The sequence below is a fragment of the Muscardinus avellanarius genome (assembly GCF_963383645.1).
Source record: "Muscardinus avellanarius genome assembly, chromosome: 17".
NCBI classification, from domain to species: Eukaryota; Metazoa; Chordata; class Mammalia; order Rodentia; family Gliridae; genus Muscardinus; species Muscardinus avellanarius.
In genome coordinates this window covers 17,185,173-17,210,703 of record NC_137803.1, presented here as the reverse complement: position 1 = coordinate 17,210,703, position 25,531 = coordinate 17,185,173, and the positions used below count along the sequence as shown (strand labels likewise).

The 25,531-nt window shown below is 46.1% G+C and overlaps 1 protein-coding gene across 1 annotated transcript in view; it reads right to left on the bottom strand.

Annotated features, from left to right (window-relative positions):
* Window positions 1-25,531, bottom strand: part of ALPK2 (alpha kinase 2) — a gene marked incomplete at both ends in the record, with an annotated part of 105,977 nt that overhangs the window by 35,572 nt on the left and 44,874 nt on the right. The window contains 2 exon segments of the mRNA XM_080714677.1: window positions 2,761-2,908; window positions 5,179-8,578. Coding sequence (XP_080570803.1) covers window positions 2,761-2,908; window positions 5,179-8,578 — 3,548 coding nt within the window.

Sequence of the window (25,531 nt, the reverse complement as noted above, 5' to 3'; positions counted from 1 at the left end):
TCTTGGGTGTGGCTTGGGTCCGTAGGATGTGGCTGAAGGGTGTGGGTCTCTGGGGGTGCAGCCTTAAAGATTATATGTGGTTCCTCCTTCCCTGGCTCGCTCTTGCTCCGGCCTCCATGATGTGAGGAGCGCAGCCCATGTGCTGTCCCTACTCTGCTTCCTGACGCCAGGCCCTGAGGTCTGAGGTCCCCGGCCTCACATGGACTGAACCTAAAACTTTAAGAAAATAAGTCTTCTTTCCTCTAAGTTACATAGCCAATCTTTTAGATTATAGCTGTACGAATGCTGACCACAATAGACAATATGTGGTAAAGGCCTGGTCCCCAGAGTGGTGCTGTGAAGAGGGGCTATGCACCTTTAGGAGCTGGGCCCTAAATGAGAGGTCCCTAGGTCACTGCCCCCAAAGACACTGTAGCCCTTTCCTCTTCTCTTTTGCTCCCTAGTCATGAGGTGTGCAATTTGTTCTGCCTCATGCTCCCCACCATTACCACCTAGCACCCCCACCAGAGACCAAAAGCAATGGGTCTGCCCAGTCTTAGACTGGATCCTCCCAAACTGCAAGCCACCACAATCCTTTTCTTTTAAGAAATCAATTATCTCAAGTAATTCGTTACGGTGATAGAAAACTTACCAACATAATAGAACAATGACTTTTTGTGTGTGTGGTACTGGGGTTTCTGGAAACCCTTCTAACCTCCAGGCTACCCTCCCAGACCTATTTTATATTTTTATTTGGAAACAGGGTCCCTTAAGCCAGCGCGGCTGGCTTCGAACCAGCGCGATCCTCCTGTCGCCGCCTCCCAAGTGCAGGGATTACAAGCGTGCGCCACCATGCCCGGTGAACAATGACATATTTTATGGAGGGATGTTATGTTTAGATAGAGAATGTCTCCTGAAGAGCTCACGTATTAATGTTCAGAGTTGGTGTGATTAAATCACTAGGGCTGCATTGTCATCAGTGGATAAGTCTACTATAATGAATTTACTGGGTGGTAACCTAGAGAGACAGGGTTAGCTGGAGAAGGTGGGTCCCTGGGGTGTGGTCTGAGGGTTGTGCTTTTGTCTTTGAACCCCCATGTTGGTTCTCCTTCTTTCAACCTCCATGACATGACGCAGAGCCCCTGCTCTCTCCCTCTCTCTGCCAACACTGCCATACGCTGAGATCCCCAGACCCCAGCCTTTCATGGACTAGACCCTGAAATCTCCAAAAACACTGAGCAGATAAATCTTCTTTCTTCTAAGCTGTGTGTGATCAATTGTTTTAGATTATAACAGTAAGGATGCTGACTGAGACAAGGGACATGTGAATAAGAAACACTGGACGGGAAGTAGGGGTGGAAGAAATTATCTGATCCTTGAAAACCCACCTGAAATAATGCAAACGATCTCTCAATATACAGAGAAGTTAGGATTTTCAAACATTCTCAGTTGCTAGTGTGGAGAAAGCAAATGAGTTCAACTAAGCTTCTGCCAACAAAAAGCAAAGCAAACATTACTAAGAATTTAAAGGCCTTAGCCAGGCGTGGTGGCACAGGCTTGTAACCCCAGGATGTGGGAGGCCGAGACAGGAGGATCACAGGTTTGCAGCCAGCATCAGCTATTTAGTAAAGTTCTCTGTGATTTAGGGAGACCATATTTTAAAAATAAAGAATAATAAATAGGGCTGGGGGTATAGCTCAGAGGTAGAATGCCCTTGAGTTCAATCCCCAGTACTACAATAAATAAATAAATAAATTTAAAGGCCTTAAATGCTTAGTAATGACACATGCTCCGGAGAGGAGAGTTAGGTTTTTATAAACACACCTCAAGTGTTAAGAGGCACTAGAAAATTAAAATCTCAATTCTGAGCTTATAGCAAAGCTGGCTTGTGAAAAACACTGAAAACGGTAGTTAATTGTTCTTGGCTGACAGCTTCAAAAAATAATTAAAATGAATAATTAGTACTTGTTTTAATAAAACTCTAGGGAACCTCCTTGATTTACAAATCAACTACTTCTTTTCCATTATAATACCCTTTTAAAGCCATCCATAAGACAGACTGGGTAATGGTGACATTTTAGGCCAAGTGGTTATTATATCAATCACAAGCTAATTAGATTTTCCAGTGTAATGTTAATAGAAATGAAACGATAGCTCAAGTCTTCCATAGTTGAATTTGGGACATCATTTCCAGACATATGTTCCAGGAGGACGATTTGATTTAATTAAATGGACAGTTCAAAGACTTTCTTACATTTTTAGTCTACTGGTGACAAGATTAAGGGGATAGGAGCACCCCCCCACGACTCAGGAGCTGAATAAAGGCTTCCTTCAGGAGAAGTAAGTCTCTGAGGGTTGTTTGAACTACACTGGCTCCTGTTGAACCCGATGGCTTGTTTCTGGGATGCTTAGAATAAAGCTCTGGTTTATCAGTTCAGCTGAACAGGTGTTGGTTGCCAAAGGGTGTCATTTGTCTGGTCAATCCCACACCGAGTGTTCTTGGCAAGAATCTTATCCGCATCTCTTCCTCAGTTTCCCCCTTTTAATATCTTAGGGACCCAGAAAGGGAGAAAGAAAGGAAAAAAAAAAACTAATAAAAGGCTTCCAGAAACAGAACTCAAGGATGGCAGAGAACCTTCCACCATGTTCCCTGTGTAGACACCTGTGTTCTCTTCTTACTCTGGGATGCCGCGGACATGGGAAACCGGCTTCGGTTTGTTATTTTGCTTTTGGGATCAACAAGCAACAATGATGAGAAATAACCGGAGTGAAGTAGCTCACCTTCTCTTCACTTGGAAAATGGACTCTGAATCCTTTGTCCACCAGATAGTAGAATCTTCATGAATCTCTGCAAACTGGCAGGTTAGCCTGACGTTTCCAGAGTGGTCAGGGAACACCTCGGCTTGGATCTTTTTCAGCAAGACTGGAGCTAGAAGCAAGAGGTTTGTGGGTCAGTACAGGCAAAAGACTTTCCCGCCACATCTCATCTGATTCTCGAAACCATTCTGAGATACAGCGAGAATATCCCCAGTTTATGAGTGAGGAAGTGGGTAATCTGAGAGGAGATGTGACTCGTTTAAACACAAACGGCAGGAATCCGAACAAATCAATGCCTGTAATCTTGGGAGTACTTGGGAGGCTGAGACAGAAGGATTGCAGGTTTGAAGACAGCCTCAGCAAGTAGTGAGACTCATTAACCTAGTGAGACTCTGTTTTAAAATAAAAATAAAATAGGGCTTGGGGTGAAGACCAGAAAGAGAATGCCCCGGTTCAATCCCTAGGACCATAAAACAAAACAAAGAAAATTCATCTTCCTCCCCAGTCACAGTCGTCTTTGCTGAACACGGCGTAGTGTACTGGAGCGATATTTGACATCAATCTCGTTTACAAAAGAGGTGTCTACTGAAATGAAATAAAAACCGAAAGGAAATGATTCCACAGGTCTGACTAAACCCTTTAAATATTACCTCATAGGCTGGGGAGTTAGCTCAGTGGCAGAGAGCTCCCCTAGCACCTATGAGAGGCCCTGAGTTCTAACCCTAGCAGCACACAAAAGAAGTAAATATCACCTCTTTTTTAAAAAAAAATTTTTTTATTGATAGCTTGGCTCACTGGGCAAATGTGTAATTAGCCAGGGCAGCCACTGGGCGGCAGCATAGACATTAGAACAGGAGGAAAACAGCTGACCTGGACCAGCTAGCAGAGCAATTTGGAGCCGGGCAAGGTAGAGCACACTTGTAATCCCAACATTCGGGAGGCTGAGACAGGAGGATGGCAGGTTTACGATGGCCAGCCTCAGCTACTTAGTGAGGCCCTCTGAAACTTAGTGAGACCTTGTTTCAAAATAAACAATAAAAAATAGGACTGGTGGTGTGGCTAGGAGGTAGAATATGCCCTTGGGTTCTATCCCTAGTACCAAAAATAAATAAATAAATAAATAAAGAAAGAAAGAAAGAAAGAAAGAAAGAAAGAAAGAAAGAAAGAAAGAAAGAACAATTTGGTAGCACCCAGGAAATGTAGTACTGGTTTATTATAAGTTCCATAATTCCACAATTCCACAATTTCAGTCACACACACACACACACACACACACACACACACACACACACACACATCAATGCAAAAACATTACAGGATCTACAGGCAAGACAAAAGTCTCAATAGGGAATCTGTGTTTTCTCCGGTTGCCTCAAATTCTGCTATAGTGAAATAGTGAATGGGTTAAATGAACATTTTTATGCTGAGATGAGCTCTATTATTAGCACCCTCGTTTTTGTTTTATTTTTATTTTTCCTGGAGATTGAACCCAGGGGCATTCTATCTTAGAGCTATACCCGCAGCCTGATTTTATTTCTTATTTGGAAACAGGGTTTCAATAGGTTAATGAGAGTCTCACTATTTCCTGAGGCTGTCCTCCAACCTGTAATCCTCCTGTCTCAGTCTCCCAAGCACAGGGATTACAGGTGTGTGCCATCATGCCTGGCTTTATCATTTATTTCAAAACAGGGTCTCACAGAGTTGCAGAGGGCCTAAGTTGCTGAGGTTGGCCGCGAACCTGTGATCCTCCTGTCTCAGACTCCCAAGTACAGGAATTACAAACATGTGCCACCACGCCTGGCTCAACCTCCAGCACCAAAACAAACAAACAAACAAATAAATAAGAAAGAAGAACCCCACATTGTATCAAATTTTTTCTTTCTACAAATCCTGCTTAGCGTGTGTTCTACTTAATTACCCTAATTATCTACGTTGATTAATGCTTCTTCTTATTTTTATTAGTTTTTTTTAAAGATACTTAAATAGAGAGGCATCTTAACCACACTCCCTCTATCACACGCCCCTACCACAACCGTACTCAGCAGTTCGCAGTGGCCTTTCCCCAGGCTCAACCGGGAACTTGGTAGAAAAGGGCAGATTCTTACGCATCAATTCCCCCCACACTGGATCAGAGACCTGGGATGGAGTCTGGCATCTGGGTTTGACCAGCCCTCCAGCGATCCCAGTGCCTGCTCAAGTTTGAGAACCAGAGGCCTGTGTTCTTGGCTACACCATTGCATCAATGGCGACTTGGCCACACCATCCTGTCGGTGGCCACTTGGTGGCCACTCACCTGAATTGCAAAGGACTCAGGAGGACACAGGAACATCACAGCTGGTCTTACCCAGACTTCAGCAGTGATGGGAAGCACCAGAGCCTCACCTGTTCCTTCCTTCTTGCAGGGCCCCCTTTTGGGGTCTTGTTTCTCTTCGGTGCGTGATAACGATTTTTCAAGCTTCGGGATCTTTTTGAATAGACTCGAGCTCTTCCTGACATTTTCTTTCTCTTCCAGTCTCAGTCTCAGAGCTGCCACCTTGGACAGAATTTTCTTTTTCACACCCTCAGCTAAATGCCCACTTCCTGGGGTTTCTTGCTTCTTCTTGACCTCCTCTGACCTGGCCACTGGCCGGGCCCCTGGGGATTTGCCAGTGTGGGTGGCCACACAGCTGGATTTCTCCTCTGGCCTCTTCTCCCGGCCCAGGGTGGATCTCTTCGGCTGTGGGTCCTGCCGGGCCTCAGAGACTCTCTCTGACTCACCATCTCCTGAAACGAAAGCCAAAGTCATTTGGGGGGAACCAGTTAAGCTTAGAGGACCAGCTTCCCCAATCTGAGGCTCCTCCATTTTCAGTTCCTCAATTCTAGGGCTTCGTGGAAAGTGTGTGCTGTTTCTTTCAGGAGACGCAGCGCGAGGCGAGTGTGTAAGATCACTAGAAGAGGGCACACGCTTCCCACGCCCGTTCTCAATGAGTCCCCGTTCCTCTGGGTCTGGAAAGATGTAGTGATGGTTTGCAACGTCGTTTTCAGGTCTGTCACAAAGCTGGCCTATGGAGTTGTGAGTCTCAACCCCCACGGGTACATGGCTTGTCATTACAAGACAACCAGAAGGAGGGGGAGGGGGGCAGATCAATTCGGCTTGGTCCTTTCCCCTTTGTTCCACCTCCCCTAAGCTTTGGCCACTGTCATCTTGCACGTGGCTCCCGCTGCAAGCACGTGGAATTCCTTGGCTGCCTCCCTCGGGCCCCAGGACTTGATAAATGGCAGGTGAGGCGCCCACTTTTGCATCGCTGGGTTGACTTTTTTTGGCCTCCTCTCTCTCGCCCTGTACTTGGTCTTGGTGGACTCTGTTTCTGTTTGGAATGGCAGCCCTGCTGTCCTGGGAACAGGGAACTTGCACAATGGTAGGCTGGACTTCCATGCTCTGGCCTGAGTTTCCATCAGCTAATTGACTCCCTTCTCTGATGGCTCCCAGTGTGGCTTCAGAAGGCTCTGGTTTCTCCAGGCTGGGGCACTCCATCGCACCTGCCTCATCTATGGGGTCTACGGAGGATTCGAGAATGTTTGAGAAGGGCAAAAACTGGTTAAAGAAGGTACGGTGATCCACCTGGAGCTGGTTCTCCTCCTGACCTTGTTGGGCCTTGTTGACATTTTCCTCTCCAGTCTCAGAGGCCTCTGCCAATGGACCTAGGACACACAATTCTGTTTCATCAACAGGGTCTACAGAGGACTCCAGAAGTCTGGGCTGGCTCGAGTCCTGGGCAGAAAGGCCGCTCTGATGAGCATCACTGGCCCTGGCTTCTCCCTCCCAGGTTTCTCTGTCGTCAGCGAGGGGTAGGGACATCTCAGCCTGGGGGCTGTGAGCTGATGCTGCTGTTTCCAGGGGCTCTGGGCTGGACACAGCAACATTTGCCTTTTGAAGATCAGCTAGAGCCCAGGTCCAGTCAGGGACTATGGAACCAGCCTCTACCTGCTTGTACTCAGAATCTCTCTCTTGGTTTGGCAGCCCGATTTCAGAAGCAGAAGCCTCTAGGGTTATAATCTTCAGCTTGTCTGCTTCCCCGTTTCCTGGTCTGGTCTGTTCAGACTCCCCCAGGAGCGTTTCTTTGAAAGTTGGAGCGCTGCTCAGCATCTGCCCATCTTCTCGCACAAACACTTCGGCCACCGGGGAGACACTGGTCCCCAGCTCTGAGCTACCTTCCCTTGCCTCCCTGGAATTTTCTGGGGAGTGCCCCAAGGGCTCAGCAATGACTTTCTCCTGTGCAGCAAATGTGGGGGGCAAACTTCCGTGGAAGTTATCTCCAGAAAGAGAACGTTGGTGGGACAGGCTCTCCTGCTGGATTTTCTGCTCTGTTTCTCTTCCTTTTTCTTGGAAACCCTCTCCAAGGCGCCCGTTGTCTATCCCATCCAGGGGCTGGCTCTTTGCTCTAGACTGGTTATCAGCCTGAAGAGGGGAATCGCTACACAAACCCTCCTGCTCAGGGTGTGGGGAAACATGGCCACGGGCTTCTAGAACACTGGAAACTGGGCGAGGTGACTTCTTTGTAATTTCAGTGGATGAACCACTTAGAGTCTGAACCAACTGTACATCGGAAGGAAATTGAAGGATATTTTCATTCGGTGTCTCAAGTAACCGCTGCTCAGCGTCCTCTGCAGGGCTCTCCCCAGAAACCGAGGAAGCATAGTACTTGGCTGGGTGGACCTGGGTGGCAGCAGCAATTTTTGATGTGTCCTTGGTCTCCTTGGGCCCCTGAGGACTTGTGACGGGAACATTCAGTGCTGTGGGCTTCTCCTGCGGGGGCTGCAGGATTGGGCTAAGGCTGGCTGGGGGGGCTGTGGGGATGGGAACACTGGTCCTGGGGCTTGCGTCATCTTCATTAGAATGCACAAGAGAGCTGTCCTCAGAAGAAAAGAGATGCGTTTCCGCACGTTCTCCTGAGCCAAGGGAGCTCAGCCTCTCCCGACCAGCCTCTACTCTGGAGGACAAGACGGGGGTGGAGCTGTCCCTCTGTGCTAGATTTTCCTCCATGTGGCCACCTTCGCTGGCCTCCTGCGACCTGCTCCAGGTGACAGGACTGGGAGGCAGAGGGGACTCGGCAGAGTTTCTCTCCTCGCTGCTTCCACATATGGACTGCAGAGGCTCGGGACCTCGTGTTTGCAAAAGAACCGCCCGGGTCCTGTCATCGAGGGAGCATAAATCACATACTTTGCTTTGACCTTCCGTCAGCTCGAAGTCCATGGGGCAAACTTCTTGAGGCAAATATTTATCAACTGGTGTTCCAACAAGAGAATCCATGGTATCATAACATGCTCCTTGGCCACCGGCTTCAAAACACTTCACGACAGGTGCTGCAGCTCCGTCCCTTGACCCACGGCACACATTTCCCAAGGTGAGGGCTGCATCTTTGGTTTCCGGGGAAGCCATAGAGGGGGACCCCAGCTCCTCGCCGTCAGTGCCGGTGTCCTGGGCCAGGTGTGCTGAGGGCGCAACTGTGGACAGACTTCCATCACTGGCTTCTGGAGAAACTTCCTCACATTCTAGGGCTGCCCAGAGATGGCCAGGTGTGTAGCCTTCTCCACCTTGCCTTTCATCTTGCTGTGGGACTTGAGTATAGCTTTCTCCCTCCAGGTATTGAGCCGATGATGTATTTTCTTTAGAGATCTCTTCCAAGTTAGAGAAGAAATTTGTCGTGGTCCCGGTGAATGGAGACTCCTCCCTGGCAGGCTCGGGGAAAGCTGGCACTGAGCTGAGGGAGCTTCTCTCCCCGGCTGGTTCCTGAATTTGCCCCTAGGAAAACGAAAAGGGGTATTAATAGAGTTGTTCCTGAGAGAGACTTCAATAGGATGTAACTGCGGTCCCAAGAGTGTTAACCCTTGATGACTGTAATGATGGAGAAGAGAGAGAGAGGGATGACTGAAATCTGAACATTATCCCCAAACTATCCTAGCTGTTAGAGACTTTCTGGCCATGTGCAAATATAAGCAATTGTATGTTTCAAGAGACCTTTGCTCCAGTTCACCATCATAAGCATAAGGCCACTTGACTATTATTATTATTGTTGATGTTATTGTTATTGTTGTTGTTGTTGTTGTTGTTGTTGTTATGTTGTTATTCCAGAGATTGAACCCAGGGATATTCTACCTCTGAGCTACATCCCCCTTTTTATTTTTTTGTTTTGAAACAGGGTCTCACTAAGTTGCTGAGGCTGGCCACAAACCTGCAATCCTCCTGTCTCAGTCTCCTAAGTACTGAAACTATAGGCATGCATCACCATGCCCAGTAGTTATTCTTTATTTACTGAAATTTTTTCTTTCTTTCTGAGGAAAAGGACTGGTAAGTGCTAAGTATTTTAATCAAATAAATCATAAGAGCTGTGCATATCTTTCAAGAAAAAAATGAATTTCATATGACTGTTACAAATGAAATAGACAGTATTTGCAAAGTAGCAACAATTTTTGTCCACCAAAGGTGGCAGCTTGCTAGTTAATACTGTTACTACAAAAGAACAGAGACACCTGTCCTTCGAACCCGCATCTAAGAAAGCAATGGAGCTAAACGATTGGTTGTCTGAACTGCCAATCAACTTTGGCTCCAGAAAAATTATTAAAATCCTGGTATGTTTTTCAGACTTTAAAACAGAAGCCCTAAGGCAACCACCTTCACAAGAAGGAGGAGTCTCAGGACTACTGAAATTGTTGGGAAAAGAAGGAAGGAAGGAAGGAAGGAAGGAAGGAAGGAAGGAAGGAAGGAAGGAAGGAAGGAAGGAAGAAGGAAGAAAGGATGGAAGGGATATCTGAAGAAAGTAATCCGAGTCCAATGCCCGAACCCACCAGGGCTTCATCAGGATGCTGGATGGTGTTGGATACTGTTGGGGGTGCAGCAAACGCTGGCTGCATTCTTGTCTCTTGAACTATTCAGCCCACCGATGATTCCAAAACAATACAAAATGATGTCCAGCCAAGGAGAAGAGAGCTAATGCTATTTTCTGGCAAGCAATGCTATCTTTGGAAAGTCAGATTCAGATGTGCAGGGCACAGAGGCGTCAGGGGAAGAGTAGAGGTGTCCTCCCGGCCTGTGACGGGGCGGGGCTGAGATGCTCATGTGTGCAGGCAGCCCCAGAGCCCTGAGGCTTCTTTCCATAAATCCCACGTGAGAACGGCCTTTGCCATTTTCTCTGCGGTCGGTCTCTGTGCCCACAGCCCGTGGGAAGCGAGGCAACAGCTTCACTTTCTCTTTCCTTTCTCCCCAGTCGTCCCTCTCTCCTTAGTCTCTTTTTAAGCGACCCTGAGATTCATTTTAATCCCAATTTTATTGGCATAAGATTTTAACTGACCACAAGAAGAATTTTACTACAAACTCCATGAGGGCTAGGACCATGATGGGTCCAACGAATGAATATATATATATCAAATGCCTCCCATACAATGGGATGCAAAACAGAAAAATGCCCCTGTGCAGGGAGCTCCCATTCTATGTCAAATTCAAGGCCTGTTTCCGAGATTAGCACACAGTAGGTGCTTACTAAGTATTTGTCAAAGGAATGAAGAAATGAATGTAGCCAGGTGTGGTGGTGTATACCCGTAATCCCAGTACCTGGGAGACGGAGACAGGGGAATCTCAGGTTTGTGGCCACCTCAGCAATTTAGCATGGCTCTCTCCAACTTAGTGAAGCCCTGTTTCAAACTAAAAATAAAACAGGACTGAGGAAGTAGTTCAGAGGCAGAATGTCCCGAGAGAGAGAGAAATGTAATGTGTCTTGATAGAGGCAGCTCTATCCAAGGCCGCCCATTAGACACCCGCGTTTGTAAGGGTTTTCTCTCATTTGCTCCTAGCTTGGGACAGCCCTATTTTAAAGGTGACTTCTAACCAGAAGCACCGCTCGTTCAAAAACTGGTGTTTCTAAAGAAAAAAAATATGTTGTATTTATTCTCTTTCTAAATCCTTTTTTTCTTCCTCATCATATTAAGCTGGGAAATAGAAAGCGTAAAAAGATAATCTTGGCAAAGTGATAAGCAAGGATTTTTTTAAGCATCATTGAGTTTAGTAACGAATGAGATCGGTAGACCTTGCAAAATAGTGATGAGCAATCTTTACCTCTCCAATGGTTCTTCCTCTCTACACCGTATCTATAAAACATGTGGAGCGTGCTCTTTTCATTTGCTATTTTGGTTCACTTTTTTTTTTTTTACATGAGCACTAGCACAAATGTGCCAAATTATTAAGCACAGAAAGCGTGGGTAACTTCCTGGTCATGACTGAGATGTATAGGGAGACCACCCTCTTACAACACCACAACTCCTCTGGGGCCTCTCCATCCTTCCCGAATCTGCACTACCTATGTCGGTTCTTTATTTTAAGGTCTGTGATCATCACACTGTCTTCAACGTCAGTAGGCACTGATGGAGTAGCTGCCGGGTGGAGAGTTCTCTGCCAGGCACCAAGCCATTCTTTTCCCAAAGGGCTTGATTCGAAAGGCTACTATAATACCTATTGAGATGGTTCCTTCATCCTTACCCACTGATTACTGATGACTATCATAGCAACAGAGAAATAGGCTGATACCTAGAGGAGATTATAACATCTGGAAGGAGTGAAACACAGGACAAGAAAGTTCTGATTAGGATTAATTTGATTGCTGGACTGTATTATCACAGTGTCATTCCTTAATTTACAAAATAGTCATGATCCAATGGTGGTGTATTCCCATGTTCCCTCTATTTTTTGGGGAGGAGGGCAGGTCAGGGGCATTCGACCTCCAAACTACAACCCTACAACCCCTGCCCTGTTTTTCATTTTTTATTTTGAATCAGGGTCTCACTAAGTAGCTGAGGCTGTCCATGAACCGCAATCCTCCGGTCTCAGCCTCCCGAATGCTGGGATTACAAGCGTGAGCCCCCACACCCGGCTTCCCTCTCTTGCTTTAAAAATAAAATTCTGCCGGGCGTGGTGGCGCACGCTTGTAATCCCTGCGCTTGGGAGGCAGAGACAGGAGGATTGCGCAGGTTCGAAGCCAGCCGCGCGCGCTGGCTTAGGAGACCCTGTTTCCAAAATGAAAATGTAAAAAATAGGTCTGGGAGTGTAGCCCGGAGGTAGAAGGGCTTCCAGGAACCCCAGTACCACCAAAAAAAAAAAATAATAATAATAAAATAAAATAAAATAAAATCCTACTTGGGAGGTCTCAGCTACTTAGTGAGGCCTTCTGCAACTCAGTGAGATCCTGTTTCAAAATCAAGACTAAAAAATTGGGCTAGGGGTGTAGCTCGGAGGTAGAATGCCCCTGGATATTCAATCCCCAGTACCACACAAAAATAATAATAATAAAAATAAAATAAAATCCTACTTTAAAATAACACAGTGGAGTTGAGTGTGGTAGTGTATTCTTATAATCCCAGTACTCAGGAGACTGAGACAGGAGGATTGCAGGTTCGAAGACAGCCTCATCAACATAGCAAGACTCTAAGCAACCTGCTTCCAAACAAAAACAACCAATAAATAAATAAATGATAGGACTGAGGGTGCAGCTTGGAGGTAGAATGCCTCTGGGTTCAATTCCCAGCACCATAGAAAAATATATAAATCAAATAAAATACTACAGTGAAGCCTCCCCCTATAGTCCAGACCATGGGAAATCCTTGACAGTATAAATTCATCCATCTGACAAACATTTAGTGAGCATCGACTACACCAGGCACTGTTCTAAGTGCCTGGGGGCATCAAGAACACAAAGAAGTTAGGTTCCAGCAACCCGCCGTGGCATTGGTTCAGGGCTGATGTGAAATCCATAACTTTGATTGTCATCGCTTTAACCCAATGGGATTTTGCTTGAAGTAGGGCCATTAGCAACCCGGTTCCCATTTGCCAAGGCTGATAACACCAGTTCCAAGAGCAGGTGCCTCGTCTCATTCAGAAACCAGCTCGCAGAGATGGGGAAACCACAGGCTGACACCTTTCCAATGAGTCAGACCTTTCTTTTAGGAGTCCATCTCTTACTCATGATGAAAGACCTCCAACAGAGTTCTTCTGCTGCTCGGACACTCTCGGCAGAAAGCAAGTGGTGGGTCTCAGAAGGCTTTGTTATATAGAAAAGCGGTTCTCATGTGGGTGAAAAGAAGCAGTGTTTGGGCTGCTAGGATAAAGCCCACCGTCCTGTATGATGTTGGGCTGGAAGGACTGGCAGCCGGGGTTTGCAGCCCAGCTTAATCTACTATGGCATGCATGACTGCTGGTAACCTCTTTGGCCTCTCTGACCCTCTGTCTCTTCCTCTAAGGCTAAACATATGCACGTCAGCACCCTCTGCTAAACGCCTGGCACACTGCCTGGTACCCAGAAGGCGCTCACTGACGTTAGATTCCCTTGTTCTCTGACAAAAGAAAGTAGATGTTAAGGCAAAGAGGAAACTGAGCGGGCTCAATGAGCCCTGCCCCCAGCTATGGGCTTTTTTTTCCCCCTCATCTGATCTGAAATAAAAATGCTCTTGCCTCTTTGTTACTGATGAGGTATAGAACCTGGCTCCAATTGGGAGATAGAAACCACACAGTAGATTATATAAGGAAAGTTTAATGTAAAGAATTAGGCCAGGCATGGTAGCACATGCCACCAATCCCAATCCTAGTGCTTGGGGGGCTTAGACAGGAGGATTGCAGGTTCAAGGCCAGCCTCAGCAATTTAGCAAGACCCTCAGCCACTTAGTGAGACCATATGTCAAAATAAAAACTTAGAATACATGGGCTGGGGATCTACTTTGGAGGTAGAATACTCCTGGGTTCAATCTTCAGTACTGCAAAACTAAAAGAAAAATTAGTAACTGGTAAAAGATGTAAGTAACAGCCCAGGGATGGTGGCACACACCTGTAATCCTACTTCTTGGGAGGTGGAGACAGAAGGATTACATGTTTGAGGAGAGCCTCAGTGTAACCTAGCAAGACCGTGTTTCAAAACAAGGAGGGCCGGTGTTAGAGTTCAGGAGTAGAATGCCCCTGGGTTCACACCTCAATCCTCCCTCCCCACACACACCAAAGTTATAAGTAACAGTGCGGGAGGAGCTTGGAAGGGATCCGGTCCTTGTCGGAGATTGTATGGTTAGTTCACCAGACAGCAGAGAAGTTTTCTGGTTTATCCAGACCAGAGGTGGTCTGGAATTGTGGGGTGATCGATACACACCCTTCCCAAGTGTGGGCAGGATGTGGTGGTCCCATCCGATGTCGTGGTGTGCAGTGGGGTCTGGGCACCGCAAGGGCAGAGGCCAAGTTCTCAGACCAAGTCAGCCCTGTGCAGAGAGGTGGGATTTTGCAGAAAGGACAACCACTCCATGTGTCCCAGGCCTCGGGTGGGATGCACGGTCCACACAGGGGTTTGCAGAGCGAGTCTAGATGTTGTACAGAGGCCTTCAGGGCAGGTGGGCTGTGCAGGGCCTTTGACTCTACATAGACAGAGCTTAGGAAGCTTGTCACTAGCCCAAGGCTTCAGGGGTACAGAGGGATTTCATTCTGAGCCCCAAGGCTGGTGCAGGTCTCTTCCTCCTCTTACTAAGTCACCAATGCTTTCTAGAGGAGGCTCCACCCTCAGGATTTCATCAAATTCCCATTATTTTCCAAAGGCTCTACCTCCAAATGCCATGAACAAATGAATCTGGGGATTAAGTTTCCAACACATGAGCGTTTGGGGGACACATTCACGCTCATTGTGTGTACAGATTTGACCGGGTACCTTGTCTATCCCTTTGTTTCAGTCAGAATTTTTACTGCTATAACCCTAAATACCTGACAACCACAACTTGGACGAAGGAAGATTGATTTGCCTACAGTTCTGGAGGTTTCAGTTCATGTTAGGCCTGGTCATATCAGTGGAGCTCAGGACATGGCAGTGAGAAGCAGAGAGAACAAAAAGGGGGGACTGTGGCTGTATAGATAGTCAATAAAGCCGCAGCTCCTTGACCTACCTCCTCTACTCAGGCCCTACCTGCCAATGTTACCATCCAGTAAATGCATTAATCCGCTGGTGGATTTATCCCACTGATGAAATAGAGTTCTCATAATTGGATTCTATCACTCCTGAACATCAATACATGAGTTCTTTCAAGGGGCATCCTATATCCAAACCATAACACCCCTCCTTCTTCCTTTAATCAAAATGTGGTGCCTGATACTACAGCTGTCGCCCTCCAGTCCTGGGGCCAGTAGCACAAGAAGGAAGAGCCAGCACACTGACTGGCAGGACACAGAGAAAGAGGCTGGAGCTCGCAGACATGGTGGAGCTGCTAGGACAGCAAGACCTTCTACCCCTAGACTCTTGTGGACAGCAGAGGTCCTTATGTGTTAAGCCTTATTATTGGGTTATTCTGTTAAGAGCAGCTAAAATTCTCCTAATGAATAATGAAGAAATATATATCGGTGAGGGATGAAGAGGGTGGCCTGTGAGGTCTGCTGCAGAGGTGCCAGGCAGCCCTTCTTAGGGATTAGATGGAAGCACTGTGTCACAAAGGACAAGGGGCGTGGCTTGTGGGAAGGGAGCTCAAGGGCCTGGTAGAAATGCCAAGGGATCAAAAGGGCTAAGGCAAGGTGAACTTGAAGTAGAGTCCAGGAGGGGGGATGGAGAAATATGAGAAGATGGATCATGAAGAAGAGAGCCAGGTTCCAAAGGCCAAATGCAGCCACCCGGGGCCAACACGCCGAAGACTCTCGGCCTTTGCCCAGCTGGGCCGTCCTGTCATATGCTGACCTGTGCTGCTGCAGGATAACTCTTACACCAAATCCTTTTTTCTTGTCTTGGTGTTCTTTAATGTTTTTCCCCCCCTCCTTATCTGGATGAGGGTCTTCATGAGTGTCTACACTTCTTTAATTTTACCTTGTGGTTCATGATTCTTTAAGTGAGAACTTTCCTGGTCCCCCATTGTCCTGGACTGCTGTGGCCTCACCCACGAATAACCTTTCCTGAGTATCTGCTGAGCCCTCTCGACAGGCAGTGTCATTCGATCACCTGATAGACCAAATCCATACCTCCTGGGGCTGCGAAATGAAAACAGATAGCCCGGTCCTCAGCCAAAGAAAGCTTAAAGGCAAACTAGAATATTTCAGGAACTTGAGTTTATTTTTAGGAGTTCCCTGGTTTCTCAGGAAAAGTCTCACTTAAATGCTTTGAATGGTAAAATAACAGATAATACACGGAGCTCTGGGCCCTTCCAACACCCCTGCCATTGGTACTGACCGGTACTTCTTCATTCCATTCCCACCTGGGGGACAAGAAATCCTCAGCCAGCTGGTGTTGCAGTCCTGCCTTGATTTCTTGGGAAAGTATTAGAGCTTGTGAAACACCGATTTGATCTCTTATTGGGAGAAGATGGGGTTTCCATGACTTGTACTCTCCCTAGGGCTAAGGGGCTCTGTGCATGCAGCAGAAGTCTTTGCTTGGTATCATGGTATGAGTGACAGGGCCCCAGGTTTCCAGCTCGCCGGGCGTTTCCTGTGTTTATTATGCATCCTACGGGGTGTGAAGCTAGTAGTAGTAGTATTGCTGCTACCAGTTGCTAGGCCCTAGAGAGCCCTCCACGCATCGCAGGTACTATCCAAAGTCCTTCACACACCTTACTATAATCTGTGTGCATAAAATAACATCAACATACAGGACTTGAGGACTTGGGGCTGGGGACTGTTGTTAGGGAGACATATACCACCTGTTGCAACAGGGTGTGTTGTGTCCACGTTTTATGGGAAATGGATCAGAAAAGTAGCTGTTTTCTTTTCCTGCATGCATCTGTGTTTTCCTGAGTCTGTGAATTCACCAAGAAAAGAAAGGGAGAGTTCCTGTTTCTATAAAGTGAGCTGGGAAATAAAGAAAGTCGGGCCTGTGGATTCCACTCAACATTTCTAAATAGTCTGAGGTGGATTTTTGCTACAGTTACTGTTTTTGTTCTACTCTCTTATTTTTTTTTAGGGGGGCAGATTTCAATCCAGCGACCTTCTACCTCTCAACTATACCATCAGCCTTTCTTTCTTTCCTCCTTCCTTTCTTCCTTTCTCTTCCTTTCTCTTTCTTTCTCTCTTTCTTCATTTATTTATTTATTTAGAAAAAGAATCTCACTAAGTTGTTGGAGGCTGGCCTCAGACCTGGGTTCCCCCTGCCTCAGCCTCCAAATTACTGAGATAACAGGTGTGTGGCCCCATGCCCAGGGTGTTTTACTCTGTCTTAAAGAGAACAGGACTTGGATGAGGAAGTAAAGAGGAAGTGGACTTAGGTGATGAAAAGAGAATTGGGATTCAGAAGAGTCATGTTTGGTCCTGGACCTGCTGCTACACAGAGAGTCGCACTGGAGAAGTCCCGGCATCTCTGAGTCTGTTTCCTCCACATCAGCTCAGAGGGCTAGAGAGGGTCTCTTGGCCCCCAACAGCTGTGGCATTCTCTAACATGTTGCCATATAAACAAACCCTAAAATGGGGCTGAAGCCTCACTCTTCATTTAGAACTAGATTTTCCTTTGACTTCACAGACTTCTAGATAGATCTCATCTCCTCTAGAACCTAAGAGAGTTGGTGGGGAAGAGAACACACAGCATGTTGACACACAGACACTGAGAAGAATGAGCCGTGGGCCATGAGGAACAGGAGGGACCTCGGGCTGGAGGAGAGATGGCTGTGGGATGTGCTCTCTGGACTGTGGGCTGTTCTCTGCACCTCCCTCCTATACTCAGTAAGAACCTCATCTTTGCTGGGCGTGGTGGCGCACGCTTGTAATTCCAGCATTCGGGAGGCTGAGACAGGAGGATCATTGTTCGCGGACAGCCTCAGCTGCTTAGTGAGGCCCTCTGCAACTCAGTGAGACCCTGTTTCAAAATAAGGAATAAAAAATCAGGCTGGGGATGTTGCTCAGAAGTAGAATGCCCCTGGGTTACATCCCCAGTACTACAAAAAAAAAAAAAAAACCCACTTCATCTTTTTTCTGTGTGTGTGTGTGTGTGTGTGTGTGTGTGCGCGTGCGCGCGCGTTGGGGGAGGGGACTTATAGGAATTGAACCCAGGGGGTGTTTTTACCTCTGAATTATACCCCAGCCCCATATTATAGTATTATTATTATTATTATTATTATTATGTGTGTATATATGTATGTGTGTGTATGTGTGTGTGTGTGTGTGTGTGTGTGTGTGTGTGTGTGTGTGTTACTAGGAATCGAACTTAAGGGCATCTATCTCTGAGATATACTCCTAGCCTTTTTTTATTTTATTTTATTTTATTTTATTTTATTTTATTTTATTTTATTTTTCCAGTACTGAGGATGGAACCCAGGGACATTCTACCTTTGAGCTACACCTCCAGCCCTATTTTTTATTCTTTATTTTGGGTCTCACTAAGTCGCAGAGGCTGTCTGAAAACCTGCGATTCTCCTGTTTCAGCCTCCCAGTTCTGGGATTACAAACGTGAGCCACCACACTCGGCTTTTATTTTATTTTTTTAATGTTGAAACAAGGTATAGCCAAGTTGCTGAGGCCAGTCTCAAACCTGAGATCCTCCTGTCTCGGCCTCCCAAGTATTGAGATTACCATGCCTTGCTATTTTTTATTTCATTTTGAAGCAAGGTCTCACCAAGTTGCTGAGGGCCTCAATAAGTGTCTGAGTCTGGCCTCGAGCCTTCAATCCTCCTATCTCAACCTCCCAATTACTGGGGTTAGAGGCATGGGCCACTGTTCCTAGGGTGCCTCATCTTCTGGGGAGTCAGCACTGTGTGGGCATTTGGGGCCTTATGCTGATTCTAAACCACTCTAGGGGTTCATAGACCAAATTCAAGCCAGTGAGCACAACCACAGCCACAGAACAGAGGACCAGTGGCCACAGGCTCCCAACTGGCCAACCCTTTGTGGGTGCAGATCGCTCTGAAGAACCAAGAAAAGTTGCAGTCTTTTCCAGGAAGTTTTTAATTGTTTTCTAGAAATTTGAGTTGAAATTTTCTATTTTTGAGCCAGGCATGGTGGCACATGCCCGTAGTCCCAGTATTTGGGAGGCTAAGAGAGGCGGGTTGCACTTTCAAGGAGAGCCTCGGCAACTTAGTGAGGCTCTCAGCAACTTAATTACACGTGGTTTCAAAATAAAAAACAAAAAAGGGCTGGGGCGTGGCTCTGTCCTAAATTCAATCCCTGGTAAAACACACACACACACACACACACACACACTCACTCACACACACTCTCTCACACACTCACACACTCACACACACACACACTCTCACACACTCACACACACTCACACACACTCACACACACACACTCACACACACACTCACACACACTCAAAACAAAGAGAAAAAATTTACATTTTCAACACCATGTTGTACCTAATTCTAGGGGACGCCCTTGGACCCCCTCCTGAGGGCCCAGGAAGCCTCAGAATGAATCTCTGCTGCCAGCTATGAACCTGAGGAGCGGGGTATACTTTACTTCCCCCAGACTGAAACCTCACGGCAGATTTTGGTGAGGATAATAAGGGGAAAAATTAAATCCTACTCAGGTTCTAGGAGAGTGTTTCCAAATCAGTAGCTCTCTTGACAGTTTGTAGAACTTGTGAGCAAAATCAAAACCAACATAGTAGCAATTACCGTACTGCCCTGACAATGATATCACGTACAAAGCAAGTTCTTGTAAACTTTAGAGACAGGAAATACTTTGCCATGGCGACCACGCTGATGCTTTGCCTGCTGGGCGTGGGCTTCAAAGTATACAGTGAGTGTGGTATTCAGTACTTGGAAAATCTGAATATCAATATAAATATTAGGTAGGTGGCCTGTAGCTGGTGTTCATTACCAAAAGATAAGGAAGATGTACAGACCTGGAGCTTGATATATTCCATATATCCTCAAGTTTGGCTTTTTTTTTGGGGGGGGGGACTGGGTATTGAACCCCAGGGGCATTTTACCTCTGAGCTATACCCCCAGCCCTTTTTATTTGTTATTTTGTAACAGGGGCTCCCTATACTGCTGAGGCTGGCCTCAAACCTGTGATTCTCCTGTCTCAGCCTCTCAAGTTCTGGAATTTAAGGCATGCACCATCATGCCCAGCTCATGTTTTTTGTTTGTTTGTTTGTTTGTTTTGTTTTGTTTTACTTTTTTATTTTTTGTGGCACCAGGGAAGAAACCCAGGGGCTTTCTACCTCCAGGTTACACTTCCAGACCTTTTTTTTTATATTTTTCTTGGAAACAGGGTCTTGCTAAGTAGCTGAGAGCCTCGCTAAGAAGCTGAGGCTGGCTTTGAACCTATGGTCCTCCTGTCTCAGCCTCCCAAGTACTGGGATTACAAGTATGCATCACCACGCCTGGCTGTTTAGTTTTTTGATCAACAAAACATATATCCTTATGAAGCAGAGTGGCAGGAGGGTCCAGGGGGACCCAGCGGGCAATACAACTCCCTAATTAGAATCAGAGGCAGCTTTGTTCAGCAGGAGACACTAAATTTCCTGGGATACTGAGACCCACAAGAGGGAGAAAAGGGTTAGTCTTGTTCAAGGCACATAATATGTGCTCAAAAATTATATCAAGTACTTGGGCCTGGTAGCACACGCTTATAATCCCAGTACTTGGGAGGCTGAGACAGGAGGATCACTGGTCCTCGGCCAGCCTCAGCAACTGAATAAGGCTCTTAGCAACTTAGTGAGACCCTGTTTTAAAATAAAAAATAAAATAGTGATGGGGGTCTGGCTTGGAACAAGAGTGTCTCTGGGTTCAATCCCAGTATAGTGAACAATAAATAAATAAATAAATAAATGTGTGTGTAGACCATCAGGGTAGAGAAAGGGAATTAGTTAGGAGGGACAAGAGGGAAGGAGGAGGTTCTAGGAAATTAAAATGACTGAATTATGGTATGTGCATATACAAATACAAAACAATGAATTCCATCAGTATATATAATCATAATGTACCCACTAAAAAATTAAAAATTCTGTCAAAAAAGTGAACATCGATCCAATCTGATGTTGGCCTCAAATCCTTTTGCCAACAAACATAGGAAGGCTTTGACTTTGGTAGCCTGTTTTTCTTCCTTTCTTTCTTTTTATTCTTTCTTTCTTTCCCTTCTTTCTCTCTCTCTTTCTTTCTTTCTTTCTTCCTTGCTCTATCACTCTCTTGCTCTCTCTCTCTTTCTCTCTCTCCCTCTCTTTCTCCTCTGTAAAGACATTGTTCTCCTGCCTGGGAAATTCCCCCAGGGTCCAGTAGTTAATACAGAATGTCCATGGAACTAGATGTGCTCATCACTAATGATTTGGTGCCTGGTTTTCCTGGTCTTTTTTTAGGTCTAAGCCTAAGTTGTACATTCTATTTTGGGTAAGGAAAGAGAAGCGTCTCTCTTTGCTTTACCTTTCTGAGCACCACGACAACCAATGTTTCAAATATAACATACCCCACGCAGAAGGCGTCGCTGCGCAGCTTTAGCTGGGCTCCGGGCGCTCAGGGTGGCGGTGCCCTGCTCACTATGGGCGAGCGGCTGTCAAACTGCAATGTGCGGCTGGAGGGTTAACTTTTTTAAATTGTTTTATTTTATTTTATTTGCGGTACTGGAGATGGAACCCAGAGGCATTCTACCTTCGAGTTATATTCCCAGCCCTATTTTTTTGTTCTTTTTTTTGAAACAGGGTCTCACTGAGCTGCAAAGGGCCTCACTCAGTAGCTGAGTCCAGACACGAACCTCCATCCTCCTGTCTCAGCCTCCCAAGTACTGGGATTACAAGTGTGTGCCACCACGCCCGGAAAAGGGTTAACTTTAAAATATCTACACTTCCTTAAAGACAGAGGAGGACAAGTGGGGAGCACCAGGGAGCATATTAGACTCAGATTTAGGGATGTCCTTGGATGGATCCATTTCCCCTGGTCAAACAAAAGAAAAATCGTGATTCACAAAGAACTTTCTGTGTAGCTAGAGTTGGCGGGGAAATGCTTTGAACTGAGAGACACAATAAATGTCTGGGGTGCGGCACTGGGCTTGAGCCAGGAAGGGAAAAGAAATATATTGGGGGGGGCACCAAGAGTGTGTGCATGTATGCCATTGTTAACATGATTTACATTATGATGTGAAAGTATAATGCTCCGATGAAAGCATAAAAATAATTTAAAACAGTATTGAGTTGAGGTGTGGACATGACGCATCAGTATATGCAGTGCCCTTATTCTGTCTCTAAAACTGATCTTGTCTTCCTCATGGGCCCCCCAATCACATGTAGGGGTTTGGGGGCGGGTGAGCAGAGAATAACACAACTTTCTTTCTGATCTAAGACTTGGGCATCCTTAGTGAGTGTCTAGATCATCTTCCCCACTTCCCTCGCCCTGCACTCTTGGAGGATGGGGTCCGAGCTGCATCACATGCGTAGGTGCGGGTTTGCCGGCTCCTACGTCCAGAAAGGGCAGCAAAGAAAGCCGGAAGCTGTCCTGACTTCAGAGCTCCCCTTAGCTTCCTGGCCATCAGCACAGTATATATCTTAAAGTATATTTAAAATATTTATTTAAAACTAAAAAATGAGCTGAGTGTGGTGGTGCACATTGGTAATCCCAGGACTTGGGAGGCTGAGACAGGAGGATCGCAGGTTCAAAGGATTGCAGGTTACCAGCCTCGGTAACTTAGTGAGATCCTGTTTCCAAGTAAGAAATAATATTTGGCTGAGGGTGTAGGTTGGAGGTAGAATGTCTCTGGGTTCACTTTCTAGCACCATAAAATTTAAAAAAAGAAACAAAAAAGAAAGGAAGGAGAGGAGAGAGGAAAGGAGGAAGAGAGGGAGAGAAAAGAAAAGGAAGGAAGAATTAGGGGTGTAGCTTAGAGGTAGAATGCTCCTGGGTTCAATCTCTTGTACCCAAAAAAATCCTTTTATACACTATCAGCAACTATTTATGTTCTGCAGGTCTACAGGGGCAAATGACCACAAACTGGGTAGTGACTTAACACATCACGGGTTTATTTTCTCCATTATGGAAGCTTGTAGTCTAAAATCAAAGTATCCCCAAGGCCATGCTCCCGCTGAAGGTACCAGGGGAAGACTGTGCGTGTGTGTGTGTGTGTGTGTGTGTGTGGGTGTGTGTGTGTGTGTGTGTGTGTGTGTGTGTGTGTGTGTGTGTGTGTTACTGGGGATGGAACCCAAGGGCATTCTACCTTCGAGCTATACCCCAGCCCTATTTTATTCTTTATTTTGTAACAGGTTCTCACTAAGTTGTGGAGGGCCTCACTAAGTAACCAAAGCTTGCCTAAAACCTGTGATCTTCCTGTCTCAGCTTCCCAAGTACTGAGATTACAAGTGTGAGCCACCATGCCTGGCTGGGAAGGATCTTTTTTACTATTCCTTGACTTTATTTATTTATTTATTGGTGGCACTGGGGATTGAACTCAGGAGCATTCTACCTCCAAGTTATACCCTGTGCCCTATTTTAATTTTAATTTTGAAACAGCATCTCATTAAGTTGCTGAGTGTCTCACTAAATTGCTGAGGCTGGTCTTGAACCTGCCATCCTCCTGTCTCAGCCTCCTAAGTACTGGGATTACAGCTATCTGCCACCATGCCCAGCTCCATTCCTGGACTTTAGATGCCTCACACCAAACTCTGCCTCCATCTTTGTGGCTATTTGTCCTTCCTGTGTCTTTTTGTGTGTCCCCTCCTTTTTTAATTTACAATTTTATTAGTGCATTGCAATTATACATCATCGTGGGATTCAGTGTGACACAAACATACCTGCACACGGCTCTTGGTGGGTTTCTTTCTACAGGCTGCCTCACTTCCTCCTGTTCCCTCCCCACACATGTATACTGCCACGGTATTATTTGAACTGTCTTGTGTGAAAGCATCATACCTTTGAGCTACACCCCCAGCCCTATATTATTTATGTATGTATTTATTTATTTACTTATCTGTTTATTTATTTATTTTGCAGTACTGGGGAATGAACCCAGAGCTATTCTAGCTCTGAGCTACACTCCCAGCCCTGTTTTTGATCCTTTATTTTGAAATAGGGTCTCACTAAGTTGCAGAGGGCCTCACTAAGTAGCTGAGGCTGGCCGCGAACCTGCGATCCTCTTGTCTCGGGTTCCCAAGGACTGAGATTACAAGCGTGGGATTACACCACCATGCCCAGCTGTTTTTACTTTTTGAAGCACGATCTCTCTGGGTTATGAGCATCTCACTATTTGCGGAGGCTGTCCACAAGCCTGCGATCCTCCTGTCTCGGCCTCTCGAATACTAGGATTACAGGCATGTGCCACCATGCCCGGTTGGTCTCCTTTTTTTGTAAGGACACCAGTAATTGGACCAAGGCCCACTGCAATCCACTATGACCTCATCTTAACTAATTATAACTTCAATGTCATTGTCAAATAAGATCACATTTTAGGCATCAAAGTGGACATAAATGTTGAAGGAATACTATTCCTCCCACCTACTATTCTTTTTTCCAGCTGGCCTAACCCTTCCCTCCCACAGTCTTCATTTTTTTCAGCCGCACTCCACACTGAAGCTTTCTCACTTGGTTGAGTGGTGCGGAGTTGAGGATAAAAGGTCTGCCACGATAATCTAGCAACGAGCCAATTCTAGGAAGGCTGGCTCTTGCCTGGAGGTTAGGCCTGCTTCTGTGATAAGCAAAGTCTGTCCTGCGAGTGGAATTCAGTCCACCAAGAGTCTACCTCTTGTCACCATCTGTCTCTAGCATGATGTTCCAGACGTTGAAATCAGCGCCAGCCACTCTGTGTGTTTTATAAAGACGGTTCCAGGCCTAAGCCAGCCACTCCCCATCTGTGGATAAAGAGGCAGTGACCAGGGGGTCCTTTCTGTTTACTGCCAGATGTAGACCCTGCACTAGAACCTCAAAAGACAGAGGGGTAGGTGGGTCTCAGGATGATGATTTTCTTACCCAACCGCATTGTTTAATGGGAAATGTGAAAACACTTGTTTTTAAACCATTGCTTAAAAAAAAAAAATGCCCCGAATCTCAAGACAGTATCAAAATACCTGTGCTGACTCAGAAAGAAATTTTTTCAAGCATCAGCAGAAAGAGGAACTTAACACTATTTGCGATTTTACTTCTTGCCCTCCCTCTCACTCCCCCCAAGCCCTGCAAGTTCCGGGAGAGGCCCTAAGCTGGAGGGGGAGGAGGAATAGGACCTTTCATGTGTCTGTCTTGAACCAGATTTTGTTCAGTTTGACAAATATTGATAGGCACTGTGTTTCTTCTGGGCCTTCAAAGATGAATCAGACCCAGTATCTGTATCTATGTAGCTAACAGAGTAACATCCCAGCTGAGCAGATAAATAACTGTGCTTTTAGGGTACCTGCTGGCATTGAGATGGAAGGACATGGTATGGGAGAAAGTCATTCCACTTCTGGGAGAAGAGAAGGGAATGTGTGTCAGAGGGATGGAGAATCCATACACTAGCTTCCTGTGCATTTACAATGATCAATGACTGCACTGATTTTTTGTTTTTGTTGTTGTTGTTGTTGTTGGGGTACTGTGGGTAGAACCCAGAGGCTTTCTACCTCTGGGCTACGCTCCCAGACCTATTTTATATTTTATTTGGCAATAGGGTCTCACTAAATTGTTGAGCCTCACTAGGTAGCTAAGGCTGGCTTCAAACCTGTGTGATCCTCTTGTCTCGGCCTCCCAAGTACTGGGATTACAAGCGTGCGCCATCACGCCCAGCTCGGCATTGCTGTATTTAACAAATGCTTATTTGAAAGCTTCTATGTTCCAAGCCTTGTCCTAGCTTCTGGGAAAAAAATACATCACCGGGCCCAGTCTCTGT